Raw genomic sequence first — 23541 nt, 5'->3', positions numbered from 1 at the left:
CTCACATTTATACCTATGGACAATTTAGAGTCTTCACTAAAGCTAACGAGTATATTCTGGAACATGGGAGGAAGTGCACATGTGACATAGCATCCTTATTGTACATACCATACATCGTTATTAGTTGAAAGGAATATTTTCAAAATCGAGTTGTATCATAAAGACCTCCACCGATAAGCGTTTCCCTTCCTTGTATGTGTTGCACTTGAAAGATACATTAATCTAAAGTATTGATATTTTCGTGTCTAGTTTTAATGTACTGCATATTTCATAGGACATTTACACCAAAAGCTAAAACAACTACTTTAACTGCCTGATAATGATTTGTAATTGAAGAAACAACCAAACTTCAAGCAGTAGTCTTCACTCTGCAGAGTAAAATGTATGCCCATACATTGTCTTTATTGCTGTTTCAGCTAGTGCTGCCTCTTGAGTGCACTTTTTTAAACGCAGTTCAAAACACACGGTAAGCATTTCTAGATATTTATTTGTTTTTATTTTGTTGGGATTCGATTAAATTTGTGATTGTTCCATCATCAACTGTGAAAAGTTGGCGATTCTGTATGTGGTGCGTGTTCTCTCTGTAAAAAATGTGATTCATTCAAAAGATTATCAAATAAAATGGGAGAACGTTATAACTCTGGTTGCCAGGTCTTTTTAACAATGCTGTAAAATTGTGACGAGTCCGTTTAAAAACACAAAGAAAACACGGTGAATTAAAATCATACACCATATCAGGATATCCAAAACAAAATCCCATTGTTATAGTTATCCTTCGTGCAAGGAGGTTCAGAACTTGTGACATTGCAAAACCTTTCTAAAATACTTCAGTGTTTTTCCAAGTACTTTAGCTGCGCAAAATGGATGCATCGTGAAAGATCTGGCAACCGGAGCCTTGTCGGGCGTAGAGTGCGCTTGAGCAGTGCAGTGTGCATCTGGAATTTGTCGCCATCGCGTTTGGTTCTGTGTGAAATCTCGCTCTTTTTAGACGTTCAGTATGCCACGTTAATGGACTCATTTACGTGTCTCTGGGATTTCCAACGAAACGTTACTATGTTAGGTGTCAGTAAATGTTTGTAACGCTGTAGTTGTGTCAACTGTGTGTTATTCCCAGCGTTGTACGGACAGAATAATCTGGCGAATTGCAGCAAGGTTAACCCAAGGAGCGGTTGGCTGATTCTAAATGCTAACGCGAGTTAGCTCGCAATTCCGCTCAGCATTTGAGCTGACTTAATCAGTGCAAATCGGACTCTGTTACTAAACTTTGTCGTGGCTACTGTCAGTGGCGGTGCTCTCTAGCTAAGGAAGCTAGCCGCAACTTCGCCGAGGAACCCAGAAGATCTTTTTTCCCCCGTTCTATTTAGCTAACAAAGCAAAAAAAATCAAGTTTGGTACCGGAGAAGAAAGTCTGTTAAACTGGAGCGGACACCGTCACATTTCCGTCCTTTAACACGTATGTATTACATATTATGCTTGGTTGCTCGTATTTTTCATTTTCTTAAATCGTGGTCTTTTCTTTATGGCGCTAATAGCATTAAGCAAAGCCCCAGCCACCGCTTCGCAATCGTTCATTTTGTGCAATTGTTGTTCGAGCTAATGATAAAATGATCGATGCGTAGGCCCGTCGCTGTACGGCTAATCGTCGGTGTTGCACTGCCGGCCGCTCCGGGTGACCAGCCGACATGTCTGAGGGCTCCGAGAGCAAGCAGGCCCCGGACACGGTCCAGGAAGCCAAGCCCGAGCCGATGGCCGCTGCGACCGCCGCCGGTCAAGCCGTGTCGTCGGTGTCTCCCCCCGTGTCCGTGGTGAACCAGCCGGCCGCCACGGAGGACGAGGAGGAAGAAAGCGAGGACGAGTCTGAGATCTTGGAGGAGAGTCCGTGTGGACGCTGGCAGAAGCGCAGAGAGGAGGTCATTATTATTATTTAGTATTATTTAGTAATAGAAGTATTTATCTGGGGGTAAAAGTACAGTAGTAAAACGCACAGACTCTGGTATGCATGACGTACAAAAAGATTTTGTTTTCTCCTGTCAATTGTGCACAATTTCTTTTTGAGGGGTGTTTAGTTCTTAGTCTATTTGGACAAAGTAAGCCGGTGAAAGTAAGGAGTATTGGTACCTTCTTATTACCACCTCTGTATTAGTTATAACATTTCATTGTCCTTCTTGAAGGTGAATCAACGAAATGTCCCCGGCATCGATAACGCCTACTTGGCCATGGACACTGAGGAGGGAGTTGAGGTGGTGTGGAATGAAGTCATGTTCTCAGAAAGGAAAAACTTCAAGTTACAAGAGGTTGGTGAACTGCGAGCTATTACTTTTCTCGACGGCAAGACTCGTTTGTCCCACAGTATCGTGATCGGGGATACATTCCATATCCACCTGTAAACGGTGAACATGCGTGAAATTGAGAGAACATATGAAAAGGAGAAAAAAAAACACTTTGAAAAATATTCAGAGGCATGCTGTATATTCTCTGTTCTGTGGGAACACCAAAAAGTAAAGCAAAATGGGCTACTGTATTACTCTGAAGGCGCTTCCTCTTCTGGTAACTGTTTCAGAAGTCTGAGTTATGATCTGTCAATGGCATTTGTTATTGCCTCGGCACCATCTGAAGAGCCCATGTGTGTTTATGGACCGATTGCCCCATCCTATTACATATTTGCCCCCGCAGTTGGTTATCAATTTAATGTCTCCTTTTGAACACGACTCCAGGACCTTACACAGGCCACACAAAATAACATGATGGTTATGAACATATTCATTGTCATTGTAATTCAATTACATCAGCACAGCTGTTTCTTTGTGGTTTCTGAGAACATTTCCTTTCCTAGCCGGAGGGTGGATATTTCTACCCCCTCTTCGGTTCCTTACCACGATCCCAACAACAAAACAAAAAAACATTTGAGTTTTAAGCTGCTTAAAAACAAGCGGTCAGACCTGTTGCCTGTGGCACACTCGCGGAGAACATGCCGTTCCTCTCGTTTGGAGTTGCTCAGGTTTCAAACAAAATTGTTGTTTGTTTGTTTTTTTTTTTAGTGCTGAAATCTTTCCTTTTTCCCAACAGGAAAAAGTCAAGGCGGTGTTTGACAATTTAATCCAGCTGGAGCATTTGAACATCGTCAAGTTCCACAAGTACTGGGCCGAAGTCAAAGAGAACAGAGCCCGGGTACGGCGACACCACTCACATGAGCGTTCTTCTCTCGTGGCGCCTCGTCTTACGGCAGCCGTGATGACTTGTCGTCGTCGTCGTTGTCGTTCTCCCTCTTCCCCCTGCAGGTCATCTTCATCACGGAGTACATGTCCTCCGGAAGTCTCAAACAGTTTCTGAAGAAGACAAAGAAGAACCACAAGACCATGAATGAAAAGGTAAGTATATACAAGCCATGATTAAAAAAAAAAAAATCCATAATAGGTCCCTGTTATTGTCACTTCACTGATTGTTGCGAATGTTTGTGTCAGGCTTGGAAGCGCTGGTGCACACAGATTCTGTCTGCTCTCAGGTGAGTCTCTGGGATATCCCTCGTCAGCCCGACAGGTTCATGTCCGCGGTCGGCGGTGAACTATCGTTTTGTTTTTTTACGCGGCAGCTACTTGCACTCCTGCGAGCCTCCCATCATCCACGGCAACCTGACGTGCGACACCATCTTCATCCAGCACAACGGCCTCATCAAGATCGGCTCGGGTACGAGAAAGAAAGTCGTTGAGGAAGAAGAATCTCATCACGGAGCTCATCTTTTGCTTTGGTTTCTTAATTCCAGTGGCTCCAGACACGATTAACAATCACGTCAAAACGTGTCGGGAAGAGCAGAAGAGCCTTCATTTCTTTGCTCCGGAATATGGAGGTGAAGAGCTTGCCTTTCTTTTTATTTATTACCACTATGTTGTTTGGTGAAAATCGTAATTGAGCATCCTGTTGTGTTACTCCCGTCTCCGCAGCTGTTGCCAATGTCACCACTGCCGTGGATATTTACTCCTTTGGAATGTGCGCCTTAGAGGTGAGGGCCACTCGACCACATTTGTGCTCCTACACCGGCAATTTGTTTAGCGTCAAGCATTTTGGGATGAGATGAACACCTACGGATGAAGTCTGTGAGTGAACTCAACTCGGGATTTTCCACATGTCATTTCTCATCCCTCTCTCAGATGGCCGTGTTGGAAATCCAGAGTAATGGAGATTCGTCGTACGTTTCCCAAGAAGCCATAAACAGTGCCATTCAGTCCCTTGAGGACCCCTTGCAACGAGTAAGCGTTTTTTCTGCAATAGGGTTGTTTGGGGAAAGAACCCCCCCCCCCCCCCCCCCCCCACCACCCCTCAAGATGTCACCTTCCGTCTCTTTTAGGAATTCATCCAGAAGTGTCTGGAGGTGGACCCGGACAAGCGTCCCACGGCCAGGGAGCTCCTGTTTCACCAGGCCTTGTTCGAGGTGCCGCTGCTCAAGCTGCTGGCCGCCCACTGCATCGTCAGCCACCAGCGTGAGTGGGGAGACGCGGCCGTAGAGATCGTCTCTCTCGGATGTCCTCACGTGGCCGCGTTTCCCTGTAGATATGATTCCAGAGAACGCGTTGGAGGAGATGACGAAGAACATGGACCCCAACCTGGTGATCGTGGAGGGCAAGGAGGGCGTTCAGATGAAGTGAGCGGCATTTGTCGTCGGGGGTTGGTTGAAGACTTGAATTCAAACCCACTGAGCTTTTTTTTTTTTTTTCATCCCCCCTCAGGCTGTCCCAGTTTCCTGCCCTCGAGCTGGACAAGTTCCTGGAGGACGTCAGGTAGAATTCGCCACCGGGAAGTCAAAAGTATTTGACGGCCGATATTTGAAGTTGTCGTTCTCGCGGGTGGCAGGAACGGGATCTATCCCTTGACGGCGTTTGGGATTCCATGTCCGCAACAACCTCAGCAGGAGGCGGTCAAGTCGCCCATCGTGCCGCCCTCCGTCAAAACCCCCACCCCGGAACCTGCAGAGCTCGAGACCAGGAAGGTGAGAACTCGCCGCGCATGCTCGTGCTCAGGAAGCCCTTCGGCTCGTCACCTCACGACGACGGCTGTCCCGCAGGTGCTTCAGATGCAGTGCAACATCGAGCCGGTGGATGAAGGCGCCAAGCATCACGTGAGGCGCCTCGTCGCTGCGTCGCACGCACACAAATACACACAACGCGGGTGTGATTTCAAGCTGTAAACTTAGCGTCTCCCCTCCGTAGCTGACTTTACTGCTCAAACTGGAGGACAAACTCAACCGACACTTGAGCTGCGACCTGTTACCAAGTACGTTACGCGCTCGCAAACCAGATAGCCGGCCGGCCAGCTCTTGACGGACCTTTTTTTTGGTTTAGACGAGAACATGCAAGAGTTGGCCGTGGAGCTCGTTCACCTCGGCTTCATCAGCGAGGTAAGCGACCCGATGCAGTTGGCGTGCCGCTGCTCACCCGTCAACCGGACTGACGCCGCGCTAACGTGCGCCCTCCTACCGCGTCGAGTTCCGGCTTCCACTTGAATAAACACTTCGGAGCTCAATGCCAACGTCCCCATTTTTACCTTGTACGGAAACACTCACCGCCATGTTTTGGAGTCAGCATTTTGAGCACCACGCACACCACCTGCAAGACACACAGTCCCCCTCCTTTTTAGATGCGTTAAATCACTCGGGACTATGTGAGGGCATAACCTAAGTGAATTCACCTTCCTTCCATCTGACGACATTTCCGTTAACTGTGTGGTGACTTTTTGCGTCCAGGGTGATCAGCCTCGTCTCGCGTGCGTTCTCGAAGAGGCCTTCTCCAAGTTCTACAGCCGCAACGGTTCCCTCAACCCTGTGACGGTCTCCTCGTAGCAGAGGACCCCCCCTCCCCCCACCACCCATCCTCCCACCCAGCAGAACCCTCCTTCCACGTCCCGGCTGCCGTCTCCCCCCCCCCCTCCTTGTACACAGAGGAGGAAAGCCTTGTTCTTGACTGCGCCTCCGAGCTGCAGTCTTTATGTTCTGGTCGGACAACGCTGCCACTAAGTGGTTCTCTCTTTTTTTTGTTAATTATTTTGTTCTTCTCTCCCAACCAGTACAGCCATCAAGCCTCATCGCAACAAGAAAAAAAAAATCACTCTGGCTTGTTTCTTTAACTTTAGTCATGAAATGTTTAACTGCGTGAAAGCAGTCTTTTTCCTTTCGTCAGTATTAAAACTGTATTTTTATCATTTTTTTACTGTTAAATAATTGTCTCTCCCGCCCTCCGCATTGCAGAAGTGTTAAGTCTGTCAAGCTCAAGACAATTGGAGAAAGCTTGTCGTTCGTACAAGTCGAAAATATCCAAACTATTTGACTGTAATTCACTTCCAGCACTGTTTGTGGCCATTGCTTGTTCTGAATGTAAGCTTCTACTCACTCCTATTTTCATGCAACTTTCAGAACTTAAAAAAAAAAAAAACTTTAAACCTACACATGCGCATAATGTATTAAGCATAATTCTTTCCAAATTTATTCCGGCCCAGATTGAAAAACGGTTCTCCAGTGCTGCTGTTTGAATTCACGCTGTTACTAGCTCCACAAGCTCCTGCCTTGTGATCAAGTCTGTGAAGTTGGCATTCATTTTTTCACTAGAGGTTGCTTTCCATCAATGTGAACATTTTATTTTTTTACACCCGTGTCTGTGTGCTTCGCTAGTCGACGAGAATTAACGCGAGCAAATTTCGGTCAAGTCTGTAAACTTGTTTCCAATGTCTGTGGCTGTGAATAGTTGGCTTCTTCGAAAGCGGCACAGTTTGCACTTTTCTCTACACTTATTTTGCAACTTTGTGTAACAATATCCCGCAGCCCCCCAAAAACATGCAAAATATGTGAAAAGGCCATCGTAGGGGATTCTTTGTGTAGCCTTTGCTGCGACCGTCTCACAAGGTGGATTCAGATTTGGAGTGTGCTCGACACTTATCGCTCTTTCTGCTATCTGTTGGGGTTTTTTCACTTCCTGAAAATTAAAAAAAAAATCATTAATCAGCAGTTACTTTGGTCCAATGTGTTCTTTTGAAATCATTCATGGATAATTTGCACTTTAATCTACAACTACACACAATCTATTCTTCATGAATATTTAAAATGTAGTTTGAAATTGGGTGGGCATAATCTATTCGTTGGTCAATTCATTAACACCAATATGTGCACGAGCCACTGTTGAAATGATGCAAGCAAATGAGACAAAATTCAATCATTTATACAAAAAAAAAATTGAATTCTCCATTCTTTCCTTATTTAAGAAAGGGTAGCCCTTGTACAAGTACTGTATTATACTCTTGGACGTACTTAACGTCACAATGTGTGCTCCGATACATTTTCATGCTGACAAAAAACACGTCGCCGTACAAATTGACAAAGAGGTGTAATAATCATAAAAGTAAAGCCAGGCTAAAAAATAGTTTTGATATAAAACACCTTAGAAACACGCTCTAAATAAAAAGCTACCCCCCAATGTTGGCGACATCACAGCTCTCTGGAAAGTCATCCAGCTGTTGGTTCAAATCTCCATTCTGTACAATTATGTGTATGACTAGAAAAGAAAAAGCAGAACTACAAAAACAGTACATAGCACTTTAGTTCAAACACAACACTCGTTCACATTAACTTGCGTGTCTTTCTTCCCTGTGGAAAAATCACATTTATAGGCACGGTAATTCAGTTCATGGACCACGTTTGGTCAGCGTACTCCAAACCAGGATGAGGCCTCGATTCAAACCCATTTGTGTGAGTCATTCAAATAGTTGCCGCCACTTCAATACATAGACAAAAACACATGGTTGCATACTAATTGTCTTTAAAAAAAAGTTAGAATATTCTCATCAAAAACTGTTGCTTTAATTTTAGGTGGTATAAACCTGCTTGTCTCTATAAAGTGTCCCAAATGTCACTTTACGCTTTCTTTTTGACCCCTCATTTTGTTTCAGGTATGAGCCATTAGAATTTGACAACCTCGCCTTTGCAATTTTGACATCGACATCGAAGTGACGTAGCAAAATTGCTGTATGGCGAGAATGTCCCTGGTGCACTTCAGTAGCAGTTTGAGAAGCTTTATTGCTCCAGTGCAATGTAAACAAAATTTGAAACATATGCTTTCCAGTGGACAGCATGTGAATAACATCTTTGAGTTGGCGCTATGGAGCATTGTGATTTGCATCAATTGCATATAATGAAGGTGAATTGGATGTTGACCAGCAGTTAATTCAGTGTTCATTCAAAAAGTATCTTGATTCCGACAACATTCAAATTCATTGGAGATTAAAATTTGAAAAAAAGTCCAGCTAAACACAAAAATACACATTCATTTAAACGCAGCTGCCTTAGCCCCCTTATTTCAAATATACAATTTTGTTAAAAGTCAACACGTTTCTGCTTTGACAGCACTTTTGTAAATTGACACTTTTGAAATGGTGAATATTAAATATTTTTACATTCATTTACATGCCACAAATTAGTAAATTGTCACTGTACAGAAGATGCATCTCCGACACGCGATTATTTTTTTCACCCTTATATTATGTAAAACAAGTGATACATATTTTCAATTTGTGACATGATTAATTAACCATGCCACCCCCAAAAAACGTAAACAAATGACCATATTTTAATAACAATGGCGTTCATAATCAAAGCGGAACGTTTGTCAGTGCACAGTTCCTGGTACGCCGATTACGCGGACGGACAAGTCAACATGGAGGATTCGGATGAAACCGCATTGTTTGGAGTGTTGGGAGGCAAATTCCTTTTCAAGAAGCTACCCGACGGAGGCGTTAATAAACGCGTGGTTATGTGCATATTCTGCCAAAAAGAGTTTGCATACCACCGCAGCAGTTCAACCCTCCGCTACCATTTGAACGCCAAGCACCTTGCGCACAGCAAAGATGCCGCAACGGCAATTGGCGGCGCGGGTCGTCAGCAAAGCAAACAGCTCGATAATGAGACGGGCTTCAGGCCCAGAACGAGTCCGTCAACATCGGAAAAACTAGCAAACCCACTCGCCATGTGGATCGCGCTGGACTGCAGACCGCTATCAGTGGTAGAAGATAAAGGACTCGAAAACGCGCTCAAGATTGCCACATGTGATCCAACTTTGAAACTGCCTTCCAAAAATACGATTTCAGCCATCATCCAACAACTCTATGACACGGAAAAAGTAGCTAAACTGGATGCATTAGAAAAAGCTCAATTTGTGGCTCTGACTGGGGATCATTGGACCACCGTTCGTAATGCGAATTACATCGGCGTCACTGCACACATTGCCGCGGTCACAGACGGAACATGGCATTTTCAGTCTTTTGTCCTGACTGTGCTTGAGACAGACAGCAGACACAATGCAGAAAACTGCGCGGAACGGTTTCTCTCCGTGGCAGTGATGTGGGGAATTCGCCAAAAGATCACCACCATTGGAACAGACTCCACACGAACCGCGATAGCTGCAGCAAGACATCTCCCGTTCCAACACAGTCCTTGTATTGCTCACATCTTGCACAGAACCATAACAGTTAGCCTTGCTGAATGTGGTTTTAATGGTGTCTTAGCAAAGTGTCACAAGATAGCGGGTCACTTTCAACACGGCCCTGACAACATGGAGGAGGAACTACCCCGGAAGCAATCAAGACCGGGCCAAGAAAATGAGGAACTCATACGGGATGTTTCCATGAGATGGAATTCGACGCTTGATATGATCTCCTGTCTACTGAAGAGTCAAGAGGCTTTTGCTTCTTTACACAATCAGGAGCACAATCAAGACACATTAACTCTGACCGAGGTTCTTCAACTCCAAAATCTTACGACTGTCCTCGAGCCATGCAGGTAAATAAAACGATTTCCAACTCATTCGCTGCCCGACCCGTGCAAACGGATCTTTGACGGCTATCAATGACAGCGGATGAGTTGATAAAGCGTTATTGTGATTGCTTCTTTGAAAAGCTCTCTTTGATAGCCATTTTGCAGGTTAATATTAACTTTCCCGAACCCTCTATTGCAGATTTGTGACTGAGCTCCTCGGAGGTGAAACCTATGTCCCATGCTCAGTGGTTTTACCCGCTTTGTGCCACCTGCGCCACACCATGGAGGTCTCGGGCAGTGACTCCAACGACGCGGTGAAATTCAAGACCGTCTTCAAGAAAGAGTTCACCCAATGCGCGGCGACGCTCAACCACGAATGGCTCAAAGTGGCCACTGTGCTCGACCCGCGTTTTAAGGACTTAAAGTGTCTTGCGAGGGAAGAGCGGGAAGAGGTTTGGAGCCGCCTTGAGGCCCTACTGCAAGAACAGTGCAAAAGGACCATCATGAAGGAGCCAGCGAAGAAAAAGAGGCTGCTTCTCTGTTCATTTGATTCAGACTCTGACTCAGATGAGGAAGAACGGTGGCGCAGGGCCCTGAATTTGTACAGAGTAGAATCCACCATCAGCGAGACAGACTGCCCATTCCAATGGTGGTCCAGTCGAGTAGGGACCCACTCACAGCTGTCTGTCCTAGCCCGCAAGTATCTGAGTAGCCCTGCCACGTCGGTGCCATGTGAGAGGCTGTTCTCACTTGCGGGTCACATTGTCACAAAAAAGAGAGCTGCCTTGAGCTCGGAAAATGTGAACAGACTCGTTTGTCTTAGCAACTGGCTGAAAGAGAGAGAGAATAAGTAGGTGTGGAGGGGATTGTGAGGCCAGTGGGTTTGCAGGTTTTTGCACTCGCAATTTAAAAAAAAAAAAAAAAAGCTTACTGTGTACATTTTGTAAGGTTATGTGAAGCGGTGGGGGAGGGTCCTACCTATTACAGTTTAACGTTCAATTTCTAGAGAGATATTTTCCTGGATGGTGTTGAAATGCGATTAAATGTGTTTTTTTCAGTCAATATTCATGTCTTTTTGTCCATTGACATCTATACAATTTCAAAATTTTGCTTTTTGGGATAAATTTTATATTATTAAAATGTAATTAATCAAGTATAAATAATTACAAAGCCTCTAATTTGACTTTTTTTCAATCAAGTCCCACCCCAACATTTATATATATATATATATATATATATATATATATATATATATATATATATATATATATATAGCTTTAGAAATTCCTCAAGATGGCGATAGTGAACTTCACCAACATCTGGCCATGATCACTTCATGACCTAGTCGCGCATCTCTTATGTTTTGTGCTTGTATTTTCCATCAAGTGACTGCTCCCCAAAAAAAAACAAGCATAAGCATTAATTGAATTAAAAGTATGAATAACATGAGCTGACTTACATGCATGGACCGAATTAGACGCCGAGGTCCAGGTACCACCGTTTTGGAATCGCACCGTTGACAAATGAGCTTCAGTGAACGGCAAAAGTGGAGCAGGATGTCACTTTAGCACCAGTAGCGCAGTCCCAAGGCATGCTGTCGTGTGGAGTTCGCTTGGTGTCCGCTTCACGCGGGCAACGGCGGACACTGTCTCCTCACGTGGGGGGGTGGGCGGGGGGTTGGGTCTACTTCTTCAGACACTGGTACATGAGGGCGCGTGGGTTGAGCATGTAGCGCTCTGAGCTGAGCAGCTTGGTGAGGTATTGAGGCACAGGGGGGCGGGGGGCCACGTAGGACACGGCGGGGCTCACCGCCATCACCTCGGCGATCTTCTGCTTCATGCCGCTGATTTCCTTGTCCTGCCTCAGCAGCTTGTCTGGCAGACCAACACACCAAGAACAAATGCACGGTCATTCATTCATCTAATCGTGACCTAATAGGCCAAAAAGTGTCCTTGGGTGTCTTGAAAGGCGCTTATAAATAAAATGTATTATTATTATTATTATTATTACAGTTTACATTCCGTCACTGTTGGCTCCGTCAGCCACATAAACACGTGGCTGTTCGATAAAAAACCACAAGAGGGTGCTGTTTAGACATGAAAAAAAACATCGAGAATTTCAATGAGCAGCATGGTGCGGTTAGTGGCGAGCCCACGGCTCACATTTAGGAGATCTGGGTTCAATTCTCCATGAGAGCATCTCCTGGTGGAGTTTTCATGTTTTTTTTTTTTAATCGGAGTTTTCTACGGGCAGTCCAGCGTTTCCCCTCACATTGCACAATGGTACAGTTCACAAGGTCCTCTAATGAGGATGTGCGCCAGAAAAAAAAATGGATTTGAATGCGAGTGCCCAAATAAGAAACAATGTAGAACCTTGAGCGATCTCCAGCTGTCTGCGAGCGTCCCCCAGCGCTGAGAACAGATCCAGTTTGATGCGCGTCTCAGCGCTCAGGTTGTACTCCAGATGCTGAGCCTTGTCCTGAAGGGCCGACAGGGTGGACAGCAACATGTCCGTGTCCTTTTCCACAGCGCGGTATTTCCCTAAAGCCTAAAAAAGTTAAAATTCCAAATTAGAGAGCGATGCCGTGTTTGTTTGCTTTTATTTGCTTTTTACATCATACCAATGTAATGTTATATTTGACAATATGTGTATATGAATACCTCCACGTCGCTCTCGAGATCGATCACGCGACTCTCTTTGACTTGATACTGAAGCTGCAGCTGTTTGTACTCCGTCTCCAGATCTTTAACTCTTTTCCTTAACATTTGGCTTTCGCTGTTTTCTTGCCTGCTGCGAGACAAAGAGAAACTTATTGGGACTTATGGGACTTATTGACGTCTCACGTTACGACCTCTAACGTGAGGCGTAAATAAAATGTACGGCGGTGGCGTTCGGGACCTGGCGGCGACGGCCCGGCTCGCGCCGGCTGCCTCGTCGGGTCTGTGCGCCAGAAGCTCGGCCACCTGCCTCTCCAGTGAGACTCTTGCCTCCGTCTCCGCTCGTGTCTTCTTCTCCAGGATGGCGCTGGTCTGCTTGTCCCGCTGCTTGGTTTTGCTCAAGCATATGATCCTACAATTGCGGGGAATGAGGTCATGACATCACCACAAATGAGTGGATCCAAAAAGGTCCACTCACTTGCTCTGCAGCAGCATGTTGGACTGTCTCAGCAAGGCCACTTCGGGCCTGAGGCTCCTTTCGCTGTTAGTCAGGTTGCAGATGTGACTCCTCAGCTCCTGCTCGCCGTGTCGGCTCACCTGCAGCTCGGCCCTCAGCTTCCTCAGCTCCTGCTCCAGCCTGAGCGGGAACAGTGAGCCGAGTGATAAAAGGACGCGTGCGCTTCGTGAATGGGAATAACGTAAGCATCCCACCTGCTCAGCTGCTCAGCGTGTTGATTCTGAGCCACCGTAGCACTTTTGTCCGCCCCGTCCCGGTTCGGGCTGACCGTTTTCCCGCCGGACCGTTGTTTCTTCTCCATCCTGCCAGCAGTTGGCGAAGGCGTGGCCGGGTTAGCTCGCCGGACTCTGGGTGACGAATTCTTCACCGCACGGGCGGCTTTGCCGGCCTGTTCCTCCTGAGGTAGTTTTTCTGGGGTCGTGGAGGATTCCGGTCCCGGTGACCCATTGCGGTGCGCCTCTCTGGACTCGCCGGAGCTGCCTTTGGACAACAATGGCTTCCGGTTGGATTCAACCGAACGGACTTCCTGCGAGGCCTTGTCGGCTGCTCGCTCGTCACTACGGATCTGGAGGCAGTCTATCGTGTGGGACTCGTCTTGAGGGAGAACAGCGCCGTTCTGATACTGGTACTGACTGGACTCAGACTTTGACTTCCATTTGGAGGCTGGAAAAACCAAAACAAAGTCTATTAGTCACGTACAGTTTTTCACTTATTTTTATTACTTATTTTAGGTGCCAAGCAACTAAGTTGAAGTGAGATGAGGAGCGTCAGTGATGAATTCCGGCTTTACAACGATAGCAATATTGCACCGACTATTCATCTACATCATTAGCATTCCGCTCATGTCATTTGTGACTTACGGCCATTATCGGCCACCATCTTGGGGTAAAGCGGCAGGCTCGGCGGGAGCGAGTGCTGCAGCAGGTGCATGTGGAAGTCATTGTCACTCTGGACCGCTTTCTGGATGCGCAGTTTGAAGATGTTGGTGAAGTAGCAGGTGGCGTCAAAGCCAAGATAGACGACCGGATATCCGATGCTGAATCAAGGACGCACACAGGGAGAGAAACGAAAAGGTTTAGTATTCAGTGATGAGTTGCGCATCCGATTCCTGGGCCTTTAGCGGGGACTTAATCCGCATTGTCTCATCGCAATTATACACACCATCAATTCAATATGAAAACTATTTTTGGAAAAACACAATTGAACAGCTTGCAACGGCGGCCAGTACATCCAGTTTAGAAATGATATTAATCATGACAAAACATTTCAATTAAAAAAAAACATCAGATCAGTTTTGGGTGAATCCAACATACCAGTGAGCAGCAAAAAGATGAGAAAGATTGGCATGCGAGATTTTGAGGTCTTTGAGTCGAAGCGAAGCCTCCGTGTACACAAGAAGGATCCACAAAGACACCGTGGAGATGCAGATCCCCTTCTCTGAGGAGACATGGCAAAACAAAGATGGTGAGAGATTTTTTTTTTTCATTGAGATTTTTTTTTTTTTTTAATGTCGACACGCCTCACCTGTGTGCCAAATATAATTTAATACGACGTAGGTGCTGGCCACAAAGAAGAGCCAGTGCAGAGGAACAAAAATCAAACAAAAGATGTCAAGTGTGAAGGCGGCGCACACAAAAACAACGCAAATAACCTGCAAGCACACAAATTACCTCGTTAATAAAATGAATTTGATCCATGTCACAAGTTAAGTACGCTTGGCATTGACAAGGCATTGTTTCAAATGTCCACTTCCGATTTTTTTTCCCCCCACAAAGTGGCAAAAAAAAAAAATTATGCATCCTCACCAGCCCATGGCAGTGGAAGGTTGTGTACACGCTCCCAAAGAAGAGCCAGCACGGCCACAGGTATTCGAGACGAAATTCCAGAAGGAAATCTGCCAGCAGCACCAACATCCAAATGGCCATAAACTTCAGGAACGTGTACGCACTGCAAAGATATCAATCAACAAATCAATGGGTAAAGAAAAAAAAAAAATCGAACAATAATCACATACTGTATCCGAGCCATCGCAAATCAGCCAATAGACAAGAATGCAAAACCAAAGCGTTTAATGTAGCGTATATTTGCTGCTTCTTCAACATGCCAACATCCTCTGAATCGAAGCCACTTGAGCAACAAAGGCCGTCTTGATTTTGTTTTACGAGGCCGCCGCAAAGGCCAGAACAAGAGCCGTGGTTCCCTCCCTTTGTTCTGCTCATCCATAGGCTGCTGTTGCCACATCGGCCCTTCTTTGTTTGGTAACCATGGCGATATTTCATCTGGAGGAGAGCGAGAACGTGAGGGAGGGAGAGAGAGAGACAGAGCCACAGCATCCTCCCGCACATACTTTCAATGCCAATTGTTTGCAAAGCGCGACCGTGTTTCATTTGGTTTTCATTTATATTAAAAAAATCATTCGGGAGCACACTGGTGAGTGCATGCAAAAAAAATGATTATAATAATAAATAAATAAAAATCCAGGATAAGAAGTTGCGCCCCCAAAAATATGAGAGGATAAACACAATTCAGCTTGGAACCCTTCAAATTAAAATTAGCACGTTCTCCTTCAAAAAAGATGCTTTGAATTTAACCAACAAAGATACGACACATCACCCCAAAAAGTATGTTAGTTGTAACACCAAGCAGATTGTTTTCCCAATCACACAAAAAAAAAAAAACGTGTGGAACTATTTCTTTTGTCAAGTTAATCAAGGGTAGAAGTTGTTCCACAAAAGAAAACAAAATGCACCATTCCCTCACGAAACATTGTCCTTAATTTGGATATTAAAAAACCTAGCTAGCTGCGTATTATATCTATCGATTTTATATTTTTCTCTTTTTTGATGATGTAGTCATCATTGGGGTGTCACGTTTTTATTTTTTACACATTATAATTGGTGTGCGTTAGACCAAATAAGAGACATTCCAAGCAAAGTAACACATTTTGGGGAGGGGGGGGGGGGGGGTCGAACGGTGACTCCAACCGTTTGTCAAGATCAAATGGCAGAAAACGAGCGGCAAGAGAAGCAGACGGCTGGTAACTTAACGCAGCTTCCTTGCCATTCTGTGAGTCAGCCCGTGTGAACAATGAGGTGCCACGCACGCACGCACGCACCCACGCACGCATAAAAACAACAACAAGGCAGAGTGACGGTGACGTGATGCATGCAGACAGGTGAGTGGAAGTGCCACTGGCATGCACACAAAGACGCAGACGGGCAGCAGCACAACAAAAGCAGCCACCAGCGGGGCGGGCAGGCGGCGGGGCGGGCGGGCTGTCTACCTTTCAGACAGCCGCTCGCTTATTTTCAATTTCTTCATCTTTCGGAGCCTGCTCGCGTCCACGTAGCGTTTCTTCATGATATCTTCTTCTTCTTCGTTCTCCCTCTCCCCGTCGCCCTTTGTCTCCCACCGCGACGGAAGAGGAAGATGAAGAGGGAAGGGCTGCTTGCCGCGCGATGCAGAGGATGTTCACGCCAACCTGTGATGAGGACGGTGGTGGTGAGGATGGTGATGATGATGGTGGTGGTGGTGGTGGTGGTGATGTCTGGGAACAAAAATAGGGTACCAGTGAGCGGCGGCGCGCATGCGCAGTAGACGGCGCACCTCCAAGCGCGGAAGGCAAACGCGTCGTCTTCAAAATAGATGAAAAAGAAGAAGTCGCTTGAGATTTATTGTTGGGCGAGGGTCCTTCAAGAAATTAACGACATATTTTGTCCAGCCATAATGAAATTTCTCAATAATAAATGGACAAAATTTGATCTCAGGGGCACTGCCATTTTGTCTGCTACCGTCACTTGCTGTCCATTGAAAATGCCTTCACAGTCCCGAAGGGCTCATGTAACGACCGTCACGGTTTGGAACAAGTTGGAAAGTGAAGTGACCAAGAATCCAATGGTCAGGTGGTACAATTATTACTCTGTGGAAAAAGGAGAACCTTCCTATTTCAGGACAGATCATTTCTGCAGCAACACAACAATCGGGCCTGTACTGTATGGCGGCCCACCTGGAGCTGTCAACACAAACTATTATAAAATAAACATACATGCAAGGAATAAAACTTTGGGCATAAAAAAGAGGGGACTGCACAGAGAGTGGATAGCCGGTTAGCAACTCCGGCTCACGGTTCAGAGGAGCAGAGTTCGATTCCGGCCCTGACGTTCCTGTGTGGAATTTGTATGTTCTCTCCGTGCATGCGCGAGTTTTCTCCGGGTACTCCACATAACCGGTTAAGGAGCCAAGCTTTAGTAACCTTAAAGAAAGTCTTGATTTATTGTTTTGACAATGGTTGTTCCAATAGTGTGGCAGGTATGAAATAATCTCTCTCGCATCTATGTGACACCGCCATCGCCGAACGGGTGCTATCGAGGATGAGGAAAAGGAACCGACGCTTCCCTTTGCTCATAGAGGGAACGAAGGACATCCTGCTTTCTAGAACAATAGATGGAGGAAGCCCTACCTGCCTCTTTTGGCTCATGATCCAGGTGGTATTCAGGGGGCAGGTGAAAATAGGGTTGCTGAATAACTGCAGCGTAAACGTCATTTAAATTGCGATCCGTCTATCGTGTAATATTTTGCTTTTTTGCTGACAAATCCATCAGGGCTCATTTGCTTTAAAGGATTATGTAACGTGAACTGTTTGTGTGCAAATAAATAATGAAGGTGAAATTAAATGCCGTGTTTCATTGAAATGTTTTCGACCCATTTCCGGAAATGTTTCTGTGCAGGAGCCCTTTTTAAAATGAAATATGATCCGACTGTGATGTAACAGTGAGTGTTTGTGTAGATTAGTGTTAGCTTCTGATCGGAGAGCGCTTAAAATCATCAAGGTCATTTCACAGGTGGCAGACGGCAGGGAAAAACTCTTGCAGATGCCCTTGAGTCTATGTGTTTAAGCTCACGTGGTCGCGTGGAGTCGCAGATATAAATCCGACGGCGTGCCGCAGAGGGTGTCAGTCCAGGATTTAGCAATGAACGCCTTCCTTTTTACCTTCCTGTGCGCCTCGGGCCTCTGCGCCGCCCTTCATGTGTCAGCCAGCTTGGAGGAAGAAGTGGAGATCGCGGCCGTAAGTGCTACGAAACTCAAAAGTCAATCATGTCAGATGCGTTTTTGGTGCATTCAATGCTACAACCCTTCCTCTCCCATTTCGGATCGACCTACCTGAAGGAAAGTGAGTCTTCTTATCACTCGGTCGCTTCTTTTCCAGGCGCCGCAGACAAAGCCGTATCATCATTTAACGCTACTTGGTTTTAGGCACCGTGCTGACCTCGGCCTCGGAGCAAAATGAGATCGTGAACAAGCACAACGACCTGAGGAGGAACGTCAAACCTACTGCTAGCAACATGCTAAAAATGGTAAAGAACAACCATACCTCGATAAAAAAAAGCACCGAATCCAAAGTGTGTGTGTCACTCCGCCGCAGAGTTGGAACAAAGAAGCGGCGGCCAACGCTCAGAGGTGGGCCAACACCTGCTCCATGAAGCACAGCCCAGCCAGCTCCAGGGTGATCAGTAGTAAGTTGCACGTTAGCCAGCATCCACATATGCCATCCAAAGCGAATGCTCCCATTTTTAATTTTTTTTTCCTGCAGGAGAGGATGGAAAAATTGCAATGTGAAAAGAAACGTTTCCTTCAGTTTGTTTGTTGAATGTACCCGATTTTGAACTGGTGTAACCTGAAAAGCATCTCCTGGTGACATTGACTCTACTTTGGAATCATTTATCATCTGCAAACTAGAAAGTACCAAAGGTTTACTTTTGGTCTGGAAAACACAATCAAGTCGTTTTTGTTTGTCTGTCGCAGCGAGTGGCTGCGGCGAGAACTTGTATATGGCCAGCTACAAAAACAGCTGGAGCAACGCCATCCAGTCATGGTATGACGAGGTGAATGACTGGCGCTACGGAGTGGGCTCGATCAACGGAAGAGTTGTTGGACATTTTACGCAGGTCGAGATGAACACCCATCATTTCATTAACAATTCATGTTTTTTTTACATGTTTTTCATCAACAGAATAACATATTCCTCCCTTTCCAGATCGTTTGGTACCGCTCCAACCAGATTGGCTGCGCTATGGCCTACTGTCCCAACTCCCGCTACAAATATTTCTACGTCTGCCACTACTGCCCGCCGTAAGTGCATAAAACACCCCTAACGCATGAAAGTAGCCAGTGAGTGAGAGTTTTAATGCAACAAATATTTGATGTTGCGGCCTCCATTTTAGAGGAAATTACCAGTTCACTCACCCCTACAAGTCCGGATCTCCCTGTGCTGACTGCCCCAAAGCCTGCGAGAATAAACTGTGCAGTAAGTCGAATCAGTCCGTGCTCTTCCAATGAATTCCCAACCACGGCGCAGTAATTAATATGCGATCGCTGTGAGCGATCGTCAGGTGCGCTCCTGAAAATGATCCAAATATAATCAACCGGTTTGGGCAGGACAATTAAATGCTCTTCCACTAGAGGGCAGAAGCTACAGTTAATCTTCGTGTCATCCCACTAACAGCCAACCCGTGTCCGTACACTGACAAGTACAGCAACTGTCCTGATCTGAAGAAACAGCACGGCTGTAACAACAGTAACGTCGCCTCTTGGTGTCCCGCCTCCTGCAAGTGCTCTTCTCAGATCATCTAAATGACTCGGACTGAAATGTTGCATTGAATTATAAAAAAAATAAAATAAAAGTCTTGCAACTTGCATTTAAAGACATTGTCGTGCGTCTTAATTATTCATTTAGATTTTTTTTTTCAGAAAGCCATTCAAGTACATCATGCTCGTATTTCATCGTAAGCATAATACAACACGAGCGGTATCGCGGCTGGTCCGTTACTCATAAACCATCCATGTGGTCCGTTCCCGGTTGTCATGACAACAATACTTTTTTTTTTTTACTCATCCCGACAAGCCCGCGTACGATGGCCGATATTTTTGAAGCTCATCGAGTGCGAGTCCCAAGCAAAGTGCTGAAGGATAAACACAATTTGGAAGTGAATTACCCAGAAACCGAGTGAAAAATTGACCGGTAATTTCACACCGCCGCCGGGCGTCGAGTATGTTTTCATTTTCCACATGAATCAAGTCAAAGACTTCCTATTACACGCGTCGCCATTGTGTGGGAATGAGCTTCTTTTCCATGTGATAACACGTCGCTTTCACTCAAAACAAACACTGGCGGTCCAATTTCTGCGGGAAAACTTGGAATCCGCACGCGCGTGGTCACATGCTGAAGTTTGAACAAAGTACAATTTCAGGTACCTGCACTTCAAGTTTGGGCGGAGTTACAAAGGCAGATAAGGGGGCCGAGTCTTTCCTCTGCCCAGTGCGTCCAGTGATAGCGGATGTCCTCCTTCTTGGCGGCGAGCGATAAGGCCCGATCGCGCCTTATCGCCTTCAGCAGTGAGCGGACGACTGTTGGTGCCAAGGCCACGGGATGCGATGGACTCCGTGGCATCGCTTTGTCCTCCTCGCGCCGCCATACATCATCTGCTGTCTCGTAGGTGATGGAAAAAATGACATCATTGCACGTAAATTGGGAACATTTAATTGAAGAGCGGTTGTCATTTGAGAGACAAGCAAGATTATTTTTTTGGGGGGGGGGGGATAAAAGTTAGGAAGACAGACGCAAATCTGTTTGAACCATCAGTATGTTCAGACTGAAGACATGTTCATTTAGTCTGGTGTGTTATCGCTCTCTGGATCAGAAACAGGATGTCGGGTGTGTGTGGAAGGGGGGTGGAAGTCGGGTGGGAGGGGTTTCGAGGACAGTTGTCTCCATTTAAAAAGAGTACGAAGCTCAGCGCGGCAGACTATTTGATATAAACGGCAAGGCAATCTTCACGGCCTTCCAGAAAACTAGTTTACGAGATGCTTTTCTCGAATGCGCGTGGTGACGGCACAAACTTGCACCGGGGAATGGTCACCGAGTCAATTTGTACCAGTCCAAACGAGCAGATAGGCAACAGGTGGGTGATGAGTTGATGAGTCTCAGGTGTGAGGTGCAGAGCACCCTGGCTGAGGAGGCTGCCTGGCTGGCCCCTCCCTAACAATAAGGAGGAAAAGACCACTGCGGTCACGTCGGATGTGTGCATCGAAAAAAAAGGTAGACGCAGTCGAGTCTGCTTCATGTCAGCCATCAGCTGGGACAGTGTTTTGTTTTGCCCCCCCCCCCCCCCACCACCACCACCCCTCTTCCACATCCCAATGCTATCCTCACTAGAAATGTACATTTAAACAAATAAATTGCGGGACAGGGGCCACAGCCGAAAGCTAAGGAAATGGTTAAAGTGGGTGTAAGCCAAACATAATGTACGCATTTGTGTGTAATCAAGATGCACTTAAGCTTAAAAAAAACACCAAAAAAAACAAGACATCTTAATCAGTGCACATGATAAACACCGATGTCTATTCGTAGTGACGCTTGTGCATAGCATATTATGAGAATTGTCCCGGCTGGTCCCTCCATAATAAAGACCGCTCGATATGCGATTCTGCGTTGCCTTGACAACAAAAGATATATTTTCCCGATTACATGCAAACGATTGCGAAGTTATATCAGTGTAAAATGATGAGATACGCAGACGCCAGGCAGTTATTGTGATGCCGTGTGCCGCAATTCATGTTGGGGCCTTGCCCCCTCTCTCAATGCTGCTCGGATTCTCAGTCAAGTGGGACTGTTGCCTATCAACATTTTGTTTTTTCTTTTTTGGCAGTACTTAAGCTGGGAGATCTGCATTTCTTCAAAGGTAACTTTGCCTTCCTTAAATAAACATGACCCCCCCCCCCAAAAAAAAAAAACACAATAGGAGGCTATATCAAGCAAGACAAGGAAACCCTGCCTACCCTTTTATGACTTTTTAATGGATGCTTTCCAGCGTTTGACAGTAGCGGATGCTGCTATAGGATCTATTCAACTGTATACAGTCGCAATGAAACCTCATCCCGTTGAGAAAAAAAAAAGCCAAAAACCTCTTCACGTCAAACTTTACGTCTATAATTGTTTCGTTTGAAAAGGGCTTTTAGAGTATTAGGGTCCACGTCCTGAGAAAAGCTGAACGGCGAGAGATCAAACATGAAGGTTTCCACACACCCAGAATTTTATACTGTCCATCCGGATAATAACGATTGCCTGACATAAATAAAAATGTTCACCCCATTTTGTCTTCCCTTTTCTACTTTGCCAACATGTCTCAGCCCACCTATCTTTCCACATCCTATGTATCGGAATCCCACTCCCCACACTATTGGACTCCGGATGTTTTTTTTTTGTTTTTTTTTACCCCACATCTAGCCGCCCCCTCCCCTTGATGTTCCTACGTCTATGGGAAGGGTTGGGAGCCCCGCAATCATTTTAGTTTTTAATAGCATGCAGTGATAACGTGGCAGGTTGATTGCCACATGGAGCCAAACGAGGAAAGGGCGCGGCGAAGGGGGCCTCAATTAAGGGGCCGTCGAAAGAATGCCACGCGAGATAAAGCAATTACATGTCGCCGCGGCGAGGAAGGATCTTCGTTAAATGTCAGGGTGGACTGCGGAGGTAGCTTGTATGAGTAAAAAAGAAAAAAAAACGATGCCGTTTTGAAGGCTACGCTTGTACAACTCCCGTTCATGTAACATTTACGACGATCAAAATGGCGCCGGCATGACATTAGGATCTCAATCCTCCGACAACGTGTCCACGCCCACTTTCAGCGGTTGCGTTTGGTCACCGAATGCCCATGAATAAAATGTCAGCTTAAAGAAAATAGGAGAGGATCTTATCGTACATTTCGGGCTCGCAATGACCTGAGACCAGTGCTCGGCTCGTTTTATCTTCCAAATTGAGGAAACTAGAAAGTAAAGCAACGACTTATCTGTGTACTTGAGCAAACAGAAGAAGGTCCCACGTCGCTGCAAATTAAGACCTCCCCGTCCTGCTCGCCTCCTCCACAGCTGGCCTGTCTCTCACACACACACAAACACACACTAAATGGGCCGCGAACAGTAGGGTTGAAAGGGCTTCGTAGCACTAACGGGCAGGAAATTTATTTGTCACACACGATTAATGGATAGCGATTCAACTGTTAGCATCAAAGTCATTTTGAAACTCTGCAGACAATGTGTTGGCCAAAGTAACATGAAACATTTTTAACTACTATTTAAGTGCGAGATAACGGTAACTCTTCGTAGAGGTGGGTTAGACCAAGTGTAATTTCGCAGACATGTACAAGCTAGTAAAAAAAAGGAAAGAAAAAAAGGGCGGTTTGCGCAAATGTGGGTGTGAACACAACCGACTCAATTAGCGGAAAATAAAAAGTGAAACTGGCAACATGATCTTCTGATCTAACTGACACTTTGCAAACAAAACAAATCTCGGTCTGGAACACCTTGAAGTCCAAACTCTGACTCTGAGCAGCATTTCAATTCAACCTTCTCTAGTAGAGTTACCGAAATTTTCCAGTTTCCTGGAATGCAGCATCGGGACCTTGCCAATTAACATTCTTTCCAGAGTGGTTAAGTTATGCAACATATTCATAATGCAAGCAATTAAAATCTGAGGCGATCCTACGAACTGCGCGCACCGCTCAAACAAACGCGAGATAACCGG

General features: G+C 45.8%; 4 protein-coding genes and 1 long non-coding RNA gene across 8 annotated transcripts; 3 read left to right on the top strand and 2 right to left on the bottom strand.

Moving 5' to 3' along the window:
* The first annotated feature begins 892 nt into the window (after window positions 1-892).
* On the top strand, window positions 893-6988 carry nrbp1 (nuclear receptor binding protein 1). 2 transcript variants are annotated; one of them, XM_052053265.1, is made up of 18 exons: window positions 894-1453; window positions 1620-1910; window positions 2172-2294; window positions 3067-3168; window positions 3279-3368; window positions 3462-3502; window positions 3590-3684; window positions 3761-3844; window positions 3939-3997; window positions 4146-4244; window positions 4343-4475; window positions 4546-4636; window positions 4722-4772; window positions 4846-4981; window positions 5057-5110; window positions 5202-5265; window positions 5334-5389; window positions 5735-6988. In XM_052053265.1, the coding sequence occupies exons 2-18, from the start codon at window positions 1683-1685 to the stop codon at window positions 5828-5830; spliced, it is 1602 nt and encodes a 533-aa protein (XP_051909225.1). In that variant the 5' UTR covers window positions 894-1453; window positions 1620-1682; the 3' UTR covers window positions 5831-6988. The 2 variants fall into 2 exon arrangements, with proteins under 2 accessions (XP_051909223.1, XP_051909225.1); XM_052053263.1 differs by having other exon boundaries at window positions 893-1453; window positions 4846-5110.
* A 190-nt stretch (window positions 6989-7178) lies between these two features.
* On the bottom strand, window positions 7179-17987 carry si:dkey-12h9.6 (macoilin-1). 2 transcript variants are annotated; one of them, XM_052053260.1, is made up of 12 exons: window positions 17863-17987; window positions 16245-16442; window positions 14767-14908; window positions 14486-14612; window positions 14275-14398; window positions 13822-13997; window positions 13156-13624; window positions 12923-13081; window positions 12686-12856; window positions 12448-12577; window positions 12160-12334; window positions 7179-11661 (listed from the first exon to the last, which is right to left on the bottom strand). In XM_052053260.1, the coding sequence occupies exons 2-12, from the start codon at window positions 16319-16321 to the stop codon at window positions 11471-11473; spliced, it is 1941 nt and encodes a 646-aa protein (XP_051909220.1). In that variant the 5' UTR covers window positions 16322-16442; window positions 17863-17987; the 3' UTR covers window positions 7179-11470. The 2 variants fall into 2 exon arrangements, with proteins under 2 accessions (XP_051909220.1, XP_051909221.1); XM_052053261.1 differs by lacking the exon at window positions 17863-17987 and having other exon boundaries at window positions 12448-12574; window positions 16245-17830.
* LOC127592484 (E3 SUMO-protein ligase ZBED1-like) lies at window positions 8691-10641 on the top strand. Its single transcript, XM_052053262.1, has 2 exons — window positions 8691-9811; window positions 9987-10641. The coding sequence occupies exons 1-2, from the start codon at window positions 8691-8693 to the stop codon at window positions 10639-10641; spliced, it is 1776 nt and encodes a 591-aa protein (XP_051909222.1).
* On the top strand, window positions 17897-19663 carry LOC127592490 (cysteine-rich venom protein-like). 2 transcript variants are annotated; one of them, XM_052053271.1, is made up of 7 exons: window positions 17897-18031; window positions 18216-18316; window positions 18385-18475; window positions 18765-18907; window positions 18997-19091; window positions 19184-19266; window positions 19465-19663. In XM_052053271.1, exons 1-7 carry the CDS (start codon window positions 17932-17934, stop codon window positions 19590-19592), a joined length of 741 nt encoding a protein of 246 aa, XP_051909231.1. In that variant the 5' UTR covers window positions 17897-17931; the 3' UTR covers window positions 19593-19663. The 2 variants fall into 2 exon arrangements, with proteins under 2 accessions (XP_051909231.1, XP_051909232.1); XM_052053272.1 differs by having other exon boundaries at window positions 17995-18132.
* LOC127592493 (uncharacterized) lies at window positions 18615-20456 on the bottom strand. Its single transcript, XR_007960139.1, has 2 exons — window positions 20214-20456; window positions 18615-18694 (listed from the first exon to the last, which is right to left on the bottom strand). It is a non-coding gene; the product is annotated as an uncharacterized LOC127592493 (long non-coding RNA).
* Between the last annotated feature and the right edge of the window lie 3085 nt (window positions 20457-23541).

This window comes from Hippocampus zosterae, chromosome 19, assembly GCF_025434085.1.
Source record: "Hippocampus zosterae strain Florida chromosome 19, ASM2543408v3, whole genome shotgun sequence".
In the NCBI taxonomy this organism is placed as follows: Eukaryota; Metazoa; Chordata; class Actinopteri; order Syngnathiformes; family Syngnathidae; genus Hippocampus; species Hippocampus zosterae.
This window is presented reverse-complemented; position numbering and strand designations above follow the sequence as displayed.